Genomic DNA, 19,649 nt, shown 5'->3' on the forward strand with positions numbered 1-19,649 from the left:
TTGAAGGAAAGCCAGCAGTTTAATTTTATTTCTAAACAGTTCCAAGTATAAGTATGATATCATTCACTCACTGTTTAAGGAAAATGAAAAAAAAATAAAATAAAAAAATCTGCACTTTTATAGTAGGTACCATTAAAAGCTTGAGAGACAAGAACATACTGTACAGTGGGAGATAATAAATGACACTGCAGAAGCACTGGGAACATGCAGAAACTGGAGAGTTTATTTGTGTTCAAAGGGATAACATTTTCTTTTTTTCTGTCACACAAACCTTGGTTTAGTTTTATTTAAAGCTCCATTGATAACGATATAATGACATAGAACATGTGAACTAATGTTGGACTACCTAATGCTAACCGGGATCTGTAGTGAAGCCTACATCTTCATCAGCTTAAAATGTGCTGTTTTAAGAAAATGTAAATTAAATTTACTTAAGTATCCAATTTCTGTAAAAAAAACAAACAAAACAAAAATATATGCAGTAAAAACAGGTAAACCTAAAGCACATAGAATATACAATATTTCATCAGTCAAGTGTCTGCATGAGTTTGACAATAAAGAAATCACTGACATTAAAAAACATTGTTTAAATGCAAAGCTTAGCAAAATACACAGACAAGACAATGTTCTTGGCTTTCCTTTTGGAATCACCCAGATTTTATTAGAAAAAAAAAGAAAATACTGCATTGAGCAAAAATAAAGCCAAAATATTTAAAAGACTGTTCTACCCACATGCTTTACATAATAAAACATGCTGACCTTTATTGCATCTCGATAAGGTACATCACTGCCAGAAAATAATAAAGAACTGATAGCCTTTTGATTTGCTACTTCATCAGCAGCTGAAAGAACAGATATGTATTAGCACCATCAAACCCTGCCTTTTTGCAATGCTGAGATAGCTACACTCATATACCTTTTAAAATACAGCACCAAAATGTTTAAAAAGAGACAACAATGCATCCCATTTTTTCGAGATGAGGTAGCTTACACTAAGGAAGTACTTGTTCAAACTATTCATTATCTTTGAACTAAAGCGATAGCAAGTCAGTATGGAAAAGGTAATATTTGGCTACAGATTTAAGCTTCATAAACTCTTGTTCACTATGCAGCACCACTGATTTGAAAGGAATATTACAAAGCTCTTGTTATTGTACCCTTTGTTAAATGTTGATACTAAATATATTCAGGACTTGAAAAGCAGTTTAATAAGCTAGTAGATTTTAAGTGAAAGTACACTATGATAGCAACTCATTTCTTTCTTAGAGTGGTTATTAAGGGGGAGGCTGACTCAGGTATCAGCACTTCATAAGAAAACAAACAAGTGTATGTATATTTTATATAACTTTTAGCTGTTTCACAAGTTTTTATTTGAATATAAAGTTTTGTGAATGTGCCATTATGTCATAGAATTCTGGCTTACCATAATTATTTTCAAACACCAAGACAGAAACTTTTTAACTTTGAATTTACTAAATTGTTCAGAAAATACAAGTTTGCAGGTCTATCATGCTTCAACATGCTCCTTTTATATGCATTCACAAAACCTCATTCACAACAATTGGCTTTATAGTTTACCAATGGAATCATGAGCCATTGAAACACTAAGACCTCTGTTGTATGCTACGCTAGAAATCTTGTAACACAAAAAGGGTTCAAGGCACAATAAATATTTTGTAAGGAGACCAGAATGTTCCAAAGTACTGTATGTACAGTGCTGATCAAATCAGCCACTAGTTCAAGAGTCTCAGGAATAACTTCAATGTATCCATTTCCTTTATTTACAAGAAGCAAACTGGCCCAATGTCGATACCAAATTCTTGATTCGCTCCGCCAATGTCCACTGGAGCAATATCTGCAATGGGAAGACGAGCTGTTTTCTGTGTTCTGTATTCGAAGACTGTCTTACCCCAGTTGCCGTTGGCTTTCTGGAATAGAAAAATAAACAAATATATGCTCCTTCCTAGAGATACCCCATCCCACAGTTAACAAGATTTTAACAGAAACCAAAATACTCTGCATTCTGTACTTTTAAATCACCATCCTTGCTCTCTGACATCTATGACACACTGTAATGTGTGTGTCTGTGTATATATATATATATATATATATATATATATATATATATATATATATATATATATATATATACAGTACGTTTAACAGTATTTTAAATGCCACTTTTCTGAATGGCAATCTCCACTATTATTAATCACAGTATTTATGATCACAAAAGTCATTAAACTTACGGTGCAGCTATCCTCAAGGACATTGTATCTGAACCGACTGTTTCCTTCTGCTTTAAGATCAAGGTTGTTGGCACCTTTAAGGTGAACAGCTTTCTTCAGATTGCCATTTTTTTCATCCATGTAACCCACACTGTTTTTGCAATGGTATGTGATATTCTGTGAGGCTTCCTTTGACAGCAGACGCAAAAACGTCATTTGGACAGTGACTGTGTTTGATGACTGGTCGTTGCTGCTATAGCTGAACTGAAAGAACATATTGAATACAGCATTATAATCTTGCAGAATAAAATGCATTCACTTTCATCCATAACAATTAAACACTAGAAGACATTTTTAAAACACTGGACTGGGAAAACTAGGGGCTACTTGAATCACCTATGATTTGCTGACGACATTTTCATATTTACAACGTGCCCAGAAGAATTACAAACAGGAATATAAGAACTACACAAGGCTAGCACCAAAGCAGGTTTGAAAATGCACCTGAAGGAGACTCAAGTCATGTTCAATAAATATACCACTCCACAGGCAATTGAAGTCAATGGGATAAAGCTTGAAGAAGTCAATAACTATGTATACTTAGGTCAGCAACAGAGAACCAAATGTGCGAAATCAACAGAAGAGCAAAAATGGGCTGGAGTGCCTTTGGAAGATTAAGCATGGTTCTGAAAGGGAAAGTTTTCGACCAATGTGTGCTTCCAGTGCAAACTTACGGATGCGAAACCTGGACCCTCAATGAAAAAATGACTCAAAAATTACAAACGACTCAACGGAGTATGGAAAGATGCATGCTGGGAATAACAAGAAGAGACAGGAAAATGAAGGAATGAATAAGAGTGCAAACAAAAGTATGCAATATTATTATAAGAGCGCAAAAACTGAAATGGCAGTGTGCCAGACATGTAGCAAGAAGAACAATCAATCAAATTTATTTTGTATAACGCCTTTCATGATGAGGCATCCCGAAGCGCTTCACATGACAAATAAATATACTATGCAATAATATAATATAATATACAATAAAATATCAAAAAACAGCCAAAAACAAAATGGGAAAAAAATAATAAAATAAATAAATAAATAAAATACATATTAACAACATTCTAAAATAGGCCATCCCAATCTACAAAAAGACCTCTGCATAAAGATGTGTTTTAAGCTTTGATTTAATTGCATTTATTGAGTCAGCTTTACGGATTTCAATTGGAAGATTGTTCCATAATGCAGGTGCATAATGACTAAAGGCTCTTCCACCAGAAGACCAGCATCAGCAGATCTCAACTGGCGTCCAGTGGCATAAGGTAAAAGCATATCATTAATGTAAGCAGGGCCATTTCCAGAGACAGCCTTAAATGTCATTAATAAAATTTTAAAAATAACTCTGTACTTCACCGGAAGCCAATGCAAGCGGGCAAGAACAGGTGTAATATGTTCAAATCTTTTTGTACCTGTCAGAATTCATGCAGCTGTATTCTGAACCTGCTGTAAGCAATTGATAAGATTACAAGGTAGACTACAAGGTAGTCCAGACAGGATGAAACAAACGCATGAATTTAAATTTCTATGTCAGATTCTGCAAGATACAAACGGACTTGAGATATATTCCACAAGTGATAATAAGCAGACTTCACTACAGTTGAAATGTGATGCTGAAAACTAAGAGTAGAATCAAATAAGACTCCAAGACTTTTCACAGAATGCGAAGAGCTAATTGGGGGGCTGCCAAAGGTCATTGGTTGTGGGATTTTATTTAATGCTATTTTACAGCCAATTAAAAGAAATTCTGTTTTTTTTGCATTTAACTGCAAACATTTTTTTGACATCCAAAAACAGACCATCGCTGGACCAAGGAGTTACTAGACTGGATCCCAAGAGATATAAAGCGACCAAGTAGAAGACCTCCAGGAAGATGGCAAGATGAAATTAGGAAACATACTGGAGCAACATGGATGAGGGACGCAGCAGACAGGCTTTTGTGGAAGATCTTGGGGAAGCTTTCATCCAGCAGTGGATTGAAAAAAGCTAAGATGATGATGATGATGATATAATACATGCCCAGTCCCGGTAAAGATGTGCTGTGTTGACCATGTAAATACCACCATATGACTGAAAAATGTATGCTCGGAAAGTATTTCCATTACATTTGTGCGTATCATTTATCGTACAGGAAACATTTTTATCCACCCCTATCGAAAGTATTTTTTTTGTTCGCTCGCATGAATTAATCGAATTCCGCTTGTTTCCATCACAGTTGTCAAGCTTTTTTTCATACGCATTCTTTTTAGTACATAAAAAAAGTTTAATGGAAACATAGCTAGTGTCACATACCCTTATCTTTCTGAATAATGTTTAAAATTCTCCCTTTTGGGTTCTCTGTTGGTTGAGAGTACGAATGTACCAACGACGTTGCGTAGGGTTACCATGTGGCTCAGAATTAACCGGACGCTGTGAGACAGAACGGGATTTCAAACTTGCCCCTAAATTGAAATAAATGAAGGTGTAAATGAACCATCCTTAGCTACAATTAATAATGGTGCTTAAATACCCGCATGCGCGTCAAATAATTGTATTATACCAAGAATGAATTGCAGCCAGTCGCTATTTTTTTCTGTTTGTTCTCCCATATTATTCTACAAATACAATTTCATCATCATCTCGTTGCTCTATCGATAAATTAGCTATTCGTTCATTAAGATCTGATCAGAAGCAGCTGATCAGTGTGAATTGTTTGCTGCGCCCAAGCAATTCCACCACAGCAGGATTAATCTCAGCAAAGGTGGAGCTCATTTATACGTGAATTACTTTCAATTTAGGGGGAATTTTGAAATTCCGGTCTGTCTCAAAGCGTCCGGTTAATCTGGAGCCATATGGTAACCCTAACGTTGCGTTTCATTTTTTTTTAATCCTCTTGTATAGAGCACATCTAAATGTATTCAATTTCGCGAATGAAGTCTGTATTTAAAGTATGAATAACAGCTGCGACCACTTTGTGCAGTCAAAAGGGTTGCGACACAGATGCATTCCATACAGCAAATAGTGAAGCTGCACAGCTTTTAGCTGTCTGCATCTGACGTATCGCATTCATCTGCAACAGAAGTGCTGTATGAACCAGGCTTTAATAGAGTTTTCCACGATTCTGAAACAAACAGCCTGTTGTAAAGAAAGCCTCTAAGTTGGTAAACTTCTGTTCTCTGATGCATTTATTCTTCTGTCTTTACAGAAAACAGCTCACTCACAATTTTTTTTCCATTTTAGCTGTCACCGATTTACATGCTTGCTTCTATCTCATTCACTGACCCACATAACTACATGTAAACGCTGCAACCAAACAATTTACAGATACTCGCAGATTTGTATTTTCAGTGCATGACATGCTGCATTGTTTAAAAGAAATAAAGAAAGCACCTAATCAAAAGTGTTTTTACATCCATAAGGTATAAAAGCAACACAAATAGTTCAAATGCTTTATAATATTCAAGTAAGTGCTGATACAGTCATTCATATTTTACTTACAAGTGTCCCGCCATTCATGTCTGCTCCAAACCATTTTGGCTTTAAGTTAGTGGGATTCCTTGTACTCCACCATGTTTTACGGGGGATGCTGGATGGGTTTGCAGAAATACAAGTCTCTCCAGTTTCCATATTACAATACACTTTCACTGCATCTTCAGCACAACCCTGGTTGGGATCAATCCAGTATTCACCTGTAAGAGAATTGTACTTCAAAGTGACACACTAATTTAAAGAGTAAGTAGCGGGGTTCCGGAAAATATACTATGTTATACGTCCCCACGTGTTGATACAACTGTTTAAGTAATGTACCTGTAATTTTTCTTTTCATTGTTAACATCCTGACAACTTTTTACACTTATACCTTTAAAGTCTGTTTCAAAGCTTTTTTTAAAAAATACACTTAAACCACCATCCTTGCTCTCTACCATCTATGACTCTGTACTATAAATATACTGTATATCACTCAGTATTCAGATTAGAGTTTGTCGTGTACATATGCTTGCAATGAGAATACAAATAAAGAGCTAATAAAAAGGTACATTCAAACGTCTCAAACAACTAAAAACTACTAGAAATAATAGATGGGTTGTACACAAATAAACAATACACAAAAGTAATTTAAAGTGCAGATAAAGAGAAAAGTAGGTGGGCTATTTGTATAACTGATCTGAAGCAGTATTAAATTTCTGTTTCCTAATCAACACACGGTTTGCTCTGTACATACCGCTTTTTTTTAATGGGTAGCATGATTTCAGATCATCACATGTCCTGGCTGGGTGTGTTTTGGTTCCATCAGGGCTGCGCATGTTTTCTATCTGGCTACCAAGAGCTTTCAGGGTAGCTTGGACCCCTGGGTCAGCAGTTAGAATATCTGATTTATTGCTGTTTGGAACTGCTTCATCTTCATTGAATTCTGGAGGTGGTGGGGGGCCAACGTCATAATCTTGGTGACCATATAAATCATCCACAGCAGCAGTTGGAGGACCAGGAGCACCAGGAGGACCAGGGGGACCAGGTTCTCCATTAGGACCCTTTTAATAAGACATTAATAAGCATGTTGAACCAATGATACAAAGTCAATGCAATGGCACTGTCAATGCTGCAAATATTTTAGTTGTTTATTCTTTGAATAAAGCATAACATTACTTCACCAAGTAAGCCCATATTGAGGCACGAGGTAGTAACACACACTTAAGATCTTACCAACTTGGCAACATATTTGTAATTGTTTTTGTTGGTTACCCCAATTTTTTTTTAATAAAACCATTTTCATGTCTAATTAGCATAACTGCAGTGGACACCATAGGCTATTAATTAGGCTAATCCATTCACAATTTCATGATCATGAACTTACTTCAGGTCCGACTTCACCAGAGAGTCCTCGTGTGCCAGGAGGTCCCATTGGACCAGGCTGTCCGATATATCCTTCTTTGCCTTGAGGGCCCACTGGTCCCGGTGATCCCTGAAATAATAATTATCTTAGAGGTAGCTTTAATTCACACGCATATTTACAACATAAAAATATATTCCACATAAATAAATACGTGCTTTAAATAAGCCAATGAATACTTACTCTCTGACCATAGGGTCCACTAATACCAACGCTTCCTTGCTCACCAGTAGTACCCTAAACACAAAAAGTCAACATTAGTACACTGTAACTGACTGTGCAAGCCAGTCAGGATGCAGGACAGTATTTCTACTTACGGGAGGACCAGGCAAGCCTTGTAATCCTGTAAAGCCTCTGTGACCCTTCTGGCCTCTTTCTCCTTGATCTCCGTGTTCTCCTTTGTCACCCCTGGGGCCTTGAGGACCCTTTAAGGAAATAAATAAATATATATACTGTATATTCTTCAGTTCTCTGACATAGTGTTTATTTACAGGTTTATTTCCACATCCTGCTGTCACCATCCCTATACTTAAATTGGTTATTTGACATGTTATTATTATTATTATTATTATTAGTAAGTCCAGTGTGACTTACAATTGTTACAAGATATCACATTATTTTTACATACAATTACCCATTTATACAGTTGGGTTTTTACTGGAGCAATCTGCTGCCCTTGTTATCATGGTCCTTTAATGCAACTGAGCAACATGTAACATTACTAGAAATAGGGAATAGAGTTTTTACATGGTTCATTATGGTGCCATTGTCTTGAAATGGATTATCAGTGCTCCTTTTGGCAAGTTGCAGTAAAAATACATTTATATTCCCGCTATAGGCACAGTGAGTTGTTTTGGGTTATGTTCAAAGAACAACATTGGCTGTTGATGGATATACAATATTCTATATATATATATATATATATATATATATATATATATATATATATATATATATATATTTAAGTTTGTCTGTTTTTCATCATTGAATCATAACTTTAAACAATTATAGGATATACTGTAGTATTACATATTCAATTTGTACTCTGAGGCTGGCTGATACATCTCTGGTCCATCACACTATTGAAATTTCCAAGCCAGACATGGAACTTGAACCACTCAAGAAAAACAAAGCATTTAACTGCTCTGGTGTGTTTATCCTAGGCTTTCAGACACTGGTCAGAACTTTTTGTTGGGGGTGTGCAAACCTCTACTTTGCGAACTTTGAATTTCAAACCAGGAAATATTTGCCAAACTTGTTACAAATGCGACCCAGTTTGACCCTACTATTATTAATTCAATAGAACATTATGTACTTGTAAAAAAGAAGACATTAACTTACAGGTAATCCTCGTTTTCCAGCTAGACCAGAAGGACCCAGTGGCCCACGTGAGCCCTGAATAAAACGCACAAACACAAGGACTTAGGACTGGAGCAAAGCATGTGCAATGTAATAAACTAGATGCATCATAACAGTAAAAAAGAATTGAAGAGACACTCACAGGGTCACCTCTTCTTCCGGGCTCACCAGTAGGGCCAACAGGTCCTAGGGAACCAGGAGCCCCTGAAGCACCTGGCAGACCTGCAGGACCTAACTCCCCACGATCCCCCTGTAGGGGGGAAAACACGTCAGTCTCATCAAAGGGATGTCAGTACTATTATAAAATGAGACATCTATTGTTAGAAAGGATTCATAGCTTACCCTTTCACCTAGGACGCCATCACGACCTGGAGGGCCATCTGATCCAGCATGTCCCTGTAAATATAACAAACGGTGTATGACATTTATTATTACACTTATTGAGCAATGTTGCCTTACTAGTGCATTTAGCCTTGTATTGTATTGGGTTACAAAATTAATGTATATGTGTACATGTGTGTGAAGAGGCAGGTAAACAAGAATCATAAACAATTGATATGAACATGAATATACTGTAGACTAGATGTGTGGTAAACAGATAGCTTACATCTGGACCTGGATCTCCAACAGGACCTTTGGAACCTGGTTGGCCGACAGGACCCGGGGGACCTTTGTCACCTGAGGTACCAGATGTACCTTGTTTTCCTGGAGTACCCTTTGAGAGAAGAAAGCAAATCAAACAGGTAATTGTATAGTAAAATGAAAAAATATATATACCAAATTAAAAAAACTATCCATTATTGCACTGTAGCTTCAGGGATAGCAATATGAATCCAATCGAGATAGATACAGTTCAGAAGCTCTACCAGTGTGTCTATGGAAGTTCCAAGTACATTCTGGCACCACTCTGCTGTGCACATTGTGGACTTCTGGAGTTTTCCCCATACCTTTAAGTCCAATCATTATATTTAAAATGGAAGTTTCTATGGTGGATCTGACTGATACAGCACATAATACCTAGCAGCTTTTACAAGTTTGCCACAGTGGTGAGTGTGATACAATTTTAAAAGTCAGCAAGGTAATGTATTGGTATTTTAAAAAAAGACAAAATAAATTGTACATACAGGTGCCCCTGGAAGACCAGGCATTCCTCTTTCACCTCGCTGACCTGGCAAACCAACAATCCCTCTTTGTCCAGTTGTTCCTGAAGGACCTGGAGGGCCATCAGGACCCTAATGATGAATAAAGAAAAAACTCTGATATGTTCTGGTATGTTGCAAATACAAACTTACCTAGACACTTTTTTTGTTCATCAGGACATATTATGCAAAGTAGTTGTTAATTTTGTGTCTTCTACATTTAATTATATTCTTTGTGGCCAATAGTGGACTTTCTCTTTATCTTTATTTTTGTGTGCCTTGTTTTCTTCTATTTAATATCTTCTATATGTTGAAAGGGCTCAGTACTAAATCAATATTAATGATGATGTTAATCATTTGAACACAATTCAGGCCTATGTAATAACAACAATAATAAGAATATCAATAATAGATACAGCTGTGGTTTACAGCACAGATAGATCCTGAATCATAGATAAACAAAATGATTGCTTACAGTTGGGCCATCTTCTCCAGAGTCCCCTTTGTCTCCTGGGCCTCCAGAAGGCCCTGCAGCCCCACGCTCTCCTTGGCGTCCAGGTGGACCAGTATCACCTCTCAGACCTGCAGGACCTTCCTTTCCAGGAGAACCGAGAGGTCCAGGCTGACCGACAGGACCCTGTATAGGTGATTCAAATGACAATTGAGTCAATGTGCTTTATATATGCTTCCGATTGCTTTCTTTTAACATAGCTCAATGTACTAGTGTCTAGGTAATTGAGTTGGATTCTTAACCACATATCGCCTCATTTTGTCCCCTAACGAAGATCCATTGCCGCTTCATGTCAATCTTTTGAGAAAATAAGAAAATATACTGTGCATGCATCTAACTTGCAAAAAAATTCTTCATAATGAAAGCTTTCGTTTTTGAATAATTTTCATTCTATCAACAGAAGTTGTTATTTTGAGTAGAATAAGGTTACTAACACACTTGACTTTATAATGCTGAATCACTTACAGTTAAACCAGGTGGGCCAACTCTGCCAGCAGATCCAGGGAAACCAGTTGCACCCTGTATATGACAAAACACACAATGCTGTATCATAGATGTGACAGTACTAATTCCAACAAGGAGAAACACTGTATATGGTAAATAACATTACAAATCCGTACGGCAGGTTTTGTAACACAACCCCCACAAACACATTTGAGTTCTGGTTGTCAGACCTTTTAGAAAACAGTTTGGTACAAGACAAAGTCATCTCTGTGGTTTAACCATTAGCCAAGTAACTTCAAAATACGCCCTAATGTACTTGCCCTGAGACACTTAAAGTACAGTTTTTTTTTTTTTTTTTTAAATTATAGCACTGTACTTACCGGTGGGCCTTGAGTACCACGACCACCCTTTAGTCCAGCCACACCAGGAGGACCCTACAAAGGAACATCGATTAATAATATAGAATCAGTATTAATGATCTTCTAATCTTTTTCTTACTGTATTTGCTATTGTCCATGATACTTACTCCTGGTCCATGTGATCCAGACAATCCTTGGGGGCCTGGAGATCCAGCATCGCCCTTTTGTCCAGGCTCACCAGGTTCACCTTTAACACCAGGCTGACCATCAGGACCCTGAAATACATCAACAAGAGGAAATGTGTGGGTTATTTTATTATAACCCAATAGTTTCAATGGTGGTGAAAAATAGTCCTTTACCATTTGAAATTCATGAAGGGTCAATAGTATTTTTCACCACTTTACCATATTACCACTGCAACACCACTTAACATATTTTTACTATTGAAAATACATTTTAAGATTCAATGGTTATGGCTAAATTAGTTAGTCAAATTAATTTTAAAAAAATAATTAAAAACTTACAGGTGGACCAGCAAATCCAACAGGGCCACTAGGACCAGGTTCACCACGAGCTCCCTGAAAAATGAAAACTGAATGAAACATTCTGCCTTTATATTTATTTATAGATGACATGACAATTTGCATATAAACCTAGTACTGTCCACAGGTAAAATAAGGACAATTGAGATGCTGAAAGTAATAGGTAAAGCAAATCAGTAAAATACAACGTGTAAAACAGATTATAACATAGTTTTTTTTTGTGAAATACATCCTTCCATAACTGTCACCGGTATTTAGAAAGGATTACGACAACTGTAACACATTTTTATTATGGCAGCCTTAGATGTATTCTTATTTTGCCCATATTTCAGTCTTTAGAAATTGTAGCTCATATTAAGGCTGATGTTTGGCAACCTGCAAAAGCTACAAGGAACACAGATTCCATTAACATTATAAAATATTCAGAATTCATGACAGGATTTAATGAAAAGGTTAAGGTGATTATAATGCATTAACAGTTTGTTATGCCCACCATTAATTATCAACAGTTCACACAAAAGAACTGTAAATTAACTTTAGTGATGAACTGATACAGAATTGTGATGAACAATCACGATCCATTAACATTCATCATATTTAATCTTGCATGGGTGATAAAATACTATAGTTAAAATGTCAAATTGTAAAACACATGGCTACAATATTTCTCCTTTCAAAGATTTTGGCATTTTAAAAATTATTCAAATGTGCATATTAATGGACATGAATTATAATTTCTAAGAGACTCATTTGCATGAGTTTTGTTCACCTGAATGGGCAGAGTTTTTTACAAGTAAATGTTTATAATCCTGTTTATAATCCTTAGTAAGTCCTGTATGCTTTAATGATAGTATTGCCCCTGTTAGTGACTAAGTCATGTTAGGTTTGGCTTTACGTTGAAATGAAAGCATCATCATTGGGTTATTCTCTAGACCTGAATTAAAGGAATGAATGATTGATTGAATTTATGAATGAGCAAATATGGAATAACCGGGGTAACCGACTGTATAGATCCCAAAGTGTTGCTTACATATGCATAAGTCTTTGGTAGACCTTGCACAATAATACAGATTTACTTACGGGACTTGCTCGGGCTCCATCAGGACCAGGTGGTCCACGAGGGCCAGGTTCACCCTAAGACAACACAGATTTTTCCATTAGATAAATTGCCTTTTTATGGTTTAAAATCTTTGACCATAAAAAGTAACCTACTCACTTTCTCACCAGAGGGGCCATTTGAGCCAGGTGGCCCAATTGGGCCTGGAAGACCCTGGAAGAACAACATAATATGTAATCAAACACTACACAATTATTAAAAGGTTATACCATAAGTTGACATGCTTCAAGCTGAGACCCTTGTATGTGTTACTTGGACAGCACCTTTCCAGCTCTATAAGACTGTATGCTGCTTTAGTGTGATTATGAGTTTTATAGGATAGTTGTGTTGTGGACATGTGACATTACTATATCTCTGGTAGGTGAGATTTTTTAATTAGATGTTTACCACAAGTGATCTGTACCATCTAGTTTATACAGAAGGTGTGTGTGTGAGTCAAAGTCTTATAACACAGAGGTGTCCATGACTATTGCATCATCTTAACTACATGCATCAGTCATTCATGTTTTCCTGAATGAACCTTTGTTGTTGTGGACATTGCTTTACTAATGAGACAAATACATGGACGTTCAGTGGGCTATGTCTTGTTCTCTGTATTATCACCAACTGGTGAGCAGATATTTACTTTAAGATACTTACTCTAGCACCATCATTACCGGGAGTACCTTCTGATCCCTTTTCACCTAGAGAACCCTTAAGACATACAGGCAAATGTTAAAAACTGAGTGAGAGCCATTTCAATTTTTTTTTATCAACTAGGTAATGCATTTATACATACTCTTTCACCCTTTGGGCCATTAGGACCTGAGATACCCCTCTCTCCTGGCATTCCCTGCAGACCTGGTGGGCCAAGATCACCAACAGCTCCAGTAGGCCCTGGGTTACCCTAGGTAACACAAATAAAGTATTTATTTTAATTGGTAAAATTAATTTTGTTTTAATTCCTGTAAAATCTATTGTTATAAGATCTATTTTGCTGTGGCATGAAATGGCCTGCTGTATGGAAATGTGATAGTTTGGTTACCTTTGGACCATCAGGACCTGGAGCTCCTGGAATACCTTTAGGACCCTGAAGACCATGAGCTCCCAATTCACCTCGTTCACCTGGAGTTCCACGCTCTCCCTGTGGAAAGTATTAATAGAAAGCAAACCTGTTAATATAATGCAAGTTTACCATAATCACTGTATACTGTGCACTCCCCTCTAAGCCAGAGAAGTGGATAACACAGTAGATATTCTTCACGTCAAGATGAAGACATAATGAACGGAATGACTCACCCTTGGGCCTATTTGACCGAAAGCACCAGCCTCACCAGGAATACCCTATAAATCAGAAATGGAAATAGAAATGAATACATACTACTTAGAAGTACTTAAAAGTAAAATTATTTCCAAACCACCATTACAAGACAGCTCCACATACCAGATCACCTGGCTTTCCGGACTCCCCAGGTGGACCTGGTGGACCAGGTAAACCCTGTAAAAAATATACACAATTCAATAGCAGTTAACTTGCAATAAAGGTTCACACTTTAGATTCAGGACACATCAATTACCATCAATAAACATATTATGTTATCAAATGGTATGGTGGCTAACAAGGGATAACTGTCTACCATATTCCTTTGAATTTAAGACACGCTTTTTTAACAATTTTTTGCTTATCAAAAAATTCGAGTACAGTATAGTGATGCATATATTAAAATTGCCAACAAAAGATGTGACTATCCGAGTACACAAACAGCAACGTGGCTACTGCTGAGAAAAAACAAACCAAACTTACTGAGGAATTCCAAGAGAAACGTTTATAATTTCAGCATTTCTAACAAACAGTACCAGCTTGGACAGATTGGAAATGCTGATCAGACCCCCATATTTTTCGACATGCCAAGCAATACCACAGTTCAGTGCTGTTGTGTTTGCTGGGTTACATGTTGCCTGATGTCGTGGAGTGTAGTGTTGTGCTTGCTGTTGTCAGGATATGGGATGCCGTAAGTGAGTGGTGGTCTACGACAGAGACGCCATCTTAAGTATTATACAGTGTGCAGCACGATAAACTCAGTGGTTAATCTACAACAACACTGTTTCGTGTCAGTTTTGTATGATACAACAGCGTAATTGAGGTTGTATCTTTGTAAATGCATATTTATTTGATGTTTTATTTTTTCCTCATATTGAGGGTGGTAAATTTGGGCTGTGTCTAAATTTGAAGGAATACGGTATTACATTTTTTAAGGTTGTTTATAACACATGTATTAATAAATAATTATAACATATCCTTAAACTACCTGATACTGTATAGTGCAAATAACATTTTATATTGGCTAGGGAGAAATGAATTTGCTATTACTCTGTAGAAAAAATATTTTAACTTTGCACAGGACTTTAAATAGCACAGCTGGATTCTTTACATACTGTACTGTATGTTTATCAGAATGAATATTCCATACAGCTTGCTTTCGTATGGTCTAGCAAAAGAATAATGTGTGGCAGGGATCCAGGTTTAACTTAAAAGAATAGCAGTATTAGAGAGAGAGAAATGAAAACAATTAAAAGGTTTTCCCTTGGAAGTACACAAAAAGTTTAAATGATTAAAAAATAATGTATTTAGGGATGTTTCGGACAGAAGCCTTTCTTCAGCTGTGTAGAAGGTTTTTAAAAGAACAAATTTACTGCACTATGTTTACTTCTCTTTCTACACAGCTGAAGAAGGGCAGCTTGATACACTTCTTTGTTTGATTTGTTTTTTTTACCTGAAAACCTGTTAGACCAGGAGGTCCTTGCTCCCCTCTGTCTCCGGCTACTCCCTTTGCAAATACAGAGAAAAAACATAATTAGAAAATATAGCTGAACTGCCTTTAAATGTAGCTCAAACTGTGAAGTTCTCCGTATATATATATATATATACATTTTTTTACAAGTAATGTCAATGCTATAAAACTAGCATCAAAGCAGTAAAGAATAGGAGTGCAAAATAATATTAATGTCAACATATGTTACATAATTTAAACTGTAAAAATCAAATATGCTTACATGTGGACCTGCTGGACCTGCAGGGCCAACTTCACCGTCTTTGCCAGGTGGACCCTAAAATACACAGGCATTATTAAAAGACCACTCCTGGTGTGCAGCATTTAAAATATTTTTTTTAAGATCTGTTGTTAAGACTTACCCTTTGTCCTGGTGCACCTGGAGAACCCAGCTCACCCGTCTTTCCTGGGTCACCCTATCAGCAATGGTAAAGTATTCGCCATCATTATAAAATGGATTATAGAATATCATGGAGTCTCTGTGACATTCACCTTCATTGATGTTCTAAATTCAGGTATCCTACAATAACACAACACTTTAAAATAAATGTCACAATTGACAGAGATTGACAGCATAAGCAACAGCAGCCTGTCGCCAAATTACTGACTCAGAGTGGAAGCAGCATGTAACTGCCTTTTTTAATTAGAAAAAGAAAAAGACCATAATGTTTTTTTTTTCCCAGGATTTAATAGAAGCTAAATAAAAAGCATGTAAGCAAATAAGCAATACATTATCAAAGGGCGTGTTCAGCTTCAAGGAACACCTGGAATCATCACACAACATCCACTTCAGGTGCTTTGGTCAAAGATAATTATTATATGTTAAAATTAAGAAATAAATAGATGTGAAGTGAATGCTGGTCTTCTTCATGTAACGAATAATCAATATCCAGTAAAGTCAAGTTGCTTTCCAAATACAAATACAAAGAAATCAAAATTAGTTCTTACATTAAAACCCTTTGGGCCTGGTAATCCCATGACACCTGGAAGGCCTCTTGTACCCAATGATCCTGCTTGTCCTGGTCTCCCATCTTCTCCAGATGCACCCTGAAAAAAAAAGGATTGTGATGATTTCAAATATACAATATATTTCTGCACACAAGTTCATTTTAAAATTCACCTGTGCTATTTAAATCAATGTCTCTGCTTACCACTGGCCCAGGCTTTCCTTCAGCACCCTGAACACCAGGAGTTCCAGTAAGTCCCTAAAATAGGCCAATAGGTTACATATGTTAGGAATTCAAAAAGAACGGACAAGTAGTCATGCAACCATAATTCTAGAATGGCATGACAACTGCTATATAAGGGTTTAAATTAAGATATATTAAGATTAGATTAAGATGTGCTTAAGCTATTTTAATGATTTACTATATCTCCAAATGTGATTAATGAATGGAGTTGATGACCTTTCAGGGACTGAGTTTGATCTTGAATTGGTTTAGGATTAGAATTACAATGTGTGACTATTCCTACTGTTTCAGATTTACGGCATTTGACATAGGGCTAAAACCAGCTTACCGTTGCCCCAGGAAGCCCAGGTTCACCTGTGCGGCCAGGATCTCCTACAGAGCCTTTAGGACCAGAGGTACCTGTTATGCCACGATTTCCTTGTGCACCCTAGAATAAAAAAGAAGTTTAAATATTCAAGATATTGGCAGATTCAATACTGTATACTGTATATATTTTCCAAAAACCAGACTGCCACAACATGGTCAATTCAAAGATATTCCCACTGGTTCAGTTAATTGAATGAAACCACAGAAAAGAAGAACAACAACTGTGGAATGATAAGTTCCTTCACAGACATGTGTCCGTCTGAGGTTGTTATCTAGCAGTCTTACCTTCGGACCAGGTAATCCATCGGCACCAGGGAAACCTCTATTACCTGGAGCACCCTGCAAGGAAGAAAAACTACATTAAAAATGAAAATCAGATTTTAAACAGGACTATTTTTATGCTGTATAATACTACATGCTGTCTGCTTACAACAACCCCTTATGTAAAACCCCCAAGTTCTACGGATTGAAGCCCAGTAACAGATATTGTAATATGCTTAGTGTGGACTTTGGGGATCTCACAACCGCCACTAAAGTTATATGTTGTAATATATTGCATTTTCAATGTTAAATAGCACACTTTACTTACTCTTTCACCAGTTGGACCTTGAGGGCCAACAGATCCCGAGTCTCCACGAGGTCCTCTCTTTCCTTCTTCACCTTGGGGACCAATTACACCTTGAGCCCCAGGTGGACCCTATTTTGATATAATTTTGGAAATGGTTAAATAACAATACCATAATCCAATTGACAAAGCATGCAACAGAATGTTTGAATTTAACAATAAATAAGAAATGGCATTCAACCTGAAACGTTATATAGTTTTTAAGCTGAAGGCCAGTGTACACTAACCAAGCTGGTTAGTTCTGAAGCCAATGTGCGGTTAGTTTGGAATTTTGTTAGAATTTCTAAAAAGGAAAAATATAAATTGTAGCTTGCTGCTGATATATAGATGTGTGCTTTTAGAGAGTTACCAGTTCCCCTTTAGGCCCTGCTTCTCCTTTGAATCCTGGTACTCCAATGTCTCCCTAACATTAAGAAAAGAACATTGATAAAGTACAGTACGTGGAGTTCATGAAGTACAAAGTGAAAAACGTAAACTCAAAATGACACATTTGTTTTTTGAATAAATATTAGCAATTAGTTTTGCTGTCCTCAGCAAGCTTGACATCAAACTGACCTGAACCTTTTAATATTTGCCCAGTTCAATCACAACAGTACAAAAAATATGTTATGGACTATGACTAATTGCCTATTTGGGTACTCAAAAATCAAGTAAAACCTTTTGTTTTCTTCAAAATTGTGGTTAGGTACAAACTGTGAAAAGCACAAAGTGCATTTTGTTCAGTAAAGTTCACAAATTAAGGTAAGAAAGATGTCATTGAAAAATGCAAATTATACTATTTTTTTTATAAAACAAGCATTTTCCAACATTGATCAGTCCTACGCACCACGGCATCCAGAGCAATATACTTAGTATACTGCATACTATGTATTTCAATACTGAATATGTACATATATAACAAATAGAAAGAGGGAAAATAAGAATACATACTGGTTGACCTTTGATGCCCGGTGGCCCGCTACTCCCCTCAGGTCCAGGTGATCCTAGGGGACCAGGAGGGCCATGTGGACCTGAGACACCCACGCTCCCCTAGATCAGTAATAAAATACATTAATAATAATAATTCCCCCTATCTACCAGAAAAACAACATGCATAACCTATTTATATTCACTTTCCATTGAACTATGGCTGTGTTTTATTTTCTAAAACAGAATTCAAACATTTGGGAGAGCCTAATTAAACCTAACAGTATGTGTCTGTGTGCGTACATTAAACCAATCTACCACTAATGTAGAGCATTCTGAAAACATTTTCATTAGAATTATACTGCTAGAAAGATGGATTAATTAACCATTTCCACATTAATACATCAAATAATCTTTTTTTTTTTTTTTAATACACATTTGCTTGTTTCTTTTCTTACCACTGGACCTTTAGTACCAGGGCCAGCATCTGTCCCAGCAGGACCCTAAAAGTAGAGCAAAAGTATTTTGTAAATACAAAAAGTAACCAAAATTAAACGAGAAATAAAAGCAGTTTCCATTAAACAACAACAACAAAAAACATATCAATGCATACTGGTAGACCAGTAGTTCCAACGTTGCCTTGACGTCCTGTTTCACCCCGCTGGCCTTGAGGCCCTACAGGTCCTCGAACTCCGGTAGCACCAGCTTCACCCTATAGAAAAATGGGACACAAATATCGTCAAGCTTTCAAACAGATAACATTCTAATAAAATAGTTACCACATAGTCTGTATTCTAGCACGATGTGCTGGCATTAAAAACTAATTAAAATTGTGAAAGTGTTTTGGTTGTCACAGTTTTAACTGAAAAGCTCAACACATCTAGAGACACTGGCCTGGATTTATGCAGTTTCCTTATTAAATTCCTTATACATATCCTGTATAACAGAGGATTTCCATTCAACTTAGCATACAGTTGGGATGTGGAATGAACTATGGAATGCATTGTTTGAGTTCTGCATACATTCTTTTTCTCTTTGTCCATTAATTTTTCTTTTTCCTGTTGGTAATGCTTTAGAACACAAACTACTGTATCATATGTTTAGATTAAATAATACCCATAATTAGATG

General features: G+C 36.6%; 1 protein-coding gene across 2 annotated transcripts in view; it reads right to left on the reverse strand.

The window, feature by feature from the left end:
• The window catches only part of LOC117426820 (collagen alpha-2(V) chain), a 62,802-nt gene continuing 43,153 nt past the window's right edge, over nucleotides 1-19,649 (reverse strand). For both annotated transcript variants that reach the window (XM_034044883.2, XM_059033619.1), the window contains 36 exons: nucleotides 19,134-19,232; nucleotides 18,979-19,023; nucleotides 18,545-18,643; nucleotides 17,964-18,017; nucleotides 17,579-17,686; nucleotides 17,275-17,328; nucleotides 16,952-17,050; nucleotides 16,585-16,638; nucleotides 16,382-16,480; nucleotides 15,796-15,849; nucleotides 15,657-15,710; nucleotides 15,377-15,430; nucleotides 14,047-14,100; nucleotides 13,902-13,946; nucleotides 13,648-13,746; nucleotides 13,402-13,509; nucleotides 13,263-13,316; nucleotides 12,723-12,776; nucleotides 12,587-12,640; nucleotides 11,489-11,542; nucleotides 11,132-11,239; nucleotides 10,986-11,039; nucleotides 10,627-10,680; nucleotides 10,126-10,287; nucleotides 9,636-9,743; nucleotides 9,119-9,226; nucleotides 8,854-8,907; nucleotides 8,654-8,761; nucleotides 8,494-8,547; nucleotides 7,470-7,577; nucleotides 7,336-7,389; nucleotides 7,117-7,224; nucleotides 6,487-6,793; nucleotides 5,763-5,953; nucleotides 2,250-2,492; nucleotides 1-1,928 (listed from right to left, as the gene is read on the reverse strand). In XM_034044883.2, coding sequence (XP_033900774.1) covers nucleotides 1,782-1,928; nucleotides 2,250-2,492; nucleotides 5,763-5,953; nucleotides 6,487-6,793; nucleotides 7,117-7,224; nucleotides 7,336-7,389; nucleotides 7,470-7,577; nucleotides 8,494-8,547; nucleotides 8,654-8,761; nucleotides 8,854-8,907; nucleotides 9,119-9,226; nucleotides 9,636-9,743; nucleotides 10,126-10,287; nucleotides 10,627-10,680; nucleotides 10,986-11,039; nucleotides 11,132-11,239; nucleotides 11,489-11,542; nucleotides 12,587-12,640; nucleotides 12,723-12,776; nucleotides 13,263-13,316; nucleotides 13,402-13,509; nucleotides 13,648-13,746; nucleotides 13,902-13,946; nucleotides 14,047-14,100; nucleotides 15,377-15,430; nucleotides 15,657-15,710; nucleotides 15,796-15,849; nucleotides 16,382-16,480; nucleotides 16,585-16,638; nucleotides 16,952-17,050; nucleotides 17,275-17,328; nucleotides 17,579-17,686; nucleotides 17,964-18,017; nucleotides 18,545-18,643; nucleotides 18,979-19,023; nucleotides 19,134-19,232 — 3,363 coding nt within the window. In that variant the 3' untranslated portion in view covers nucleotides 1-1,781. The remainder of the gene's footprint in view (nucleotides 1,929-2,249; nucleotides 2,493-5,762; nucleotides 5,954-6,486; nucleotides 6,794-7,116; nucleotides 7,225-7,335; nucleotides 7,390-7,469; nucleotides 7,578-8,493; nucleotides 8,548-8,653; nucleotides 8,762-8,853; nucleotides 8,908-9,118; nucleotides 9,227-9,635; nucleotides 9,744-10,125; nucleotides 10,288-10,626; nucleotides 10,681-10,985; nucleotides 11,040-11,131; nucleotides 11,240-11,488; nucleotides 11,543-12,586; nucleotides 12,641-12,722; nucleotides 12,777-13,262; nucleotides 13,317-13,401; nucleotides 13,510-13,647; nucleotides 13,747-13,901; nucleotides 13,947-14,046; nucleotides 14,101-15,376; nucleotides 15,431-15,656; nucleotides 15,711-15,795; nucleotides 15,850-16,381; nucleotides 16,481-16,584; nucleotides 16,639-16,951; nucleotides 17,051-17,274; nucleotides 17,329-17,578; nucleotides 17,687-17,963; nucleotides 18,018-18,544; nucleotides 18,644-18,978; nucleotides 19,024-19,133; nucleotides 19,233-19,649) is intronic.

Source organism: Acipenser ruthenus, chromosome 11 (genome assembly GCF_902713425.1).
Source record: "Acipenser ruthenus chromosome 11, fAciRut3.2 maternal haplotype, whole genome shotgun sequence".
NCBI lineage: Eukaryota > Metazoa > Chordata > Actinopteri > Acipenseriformes > Acipenseridae > Acipenser > Acipenser ruthenus.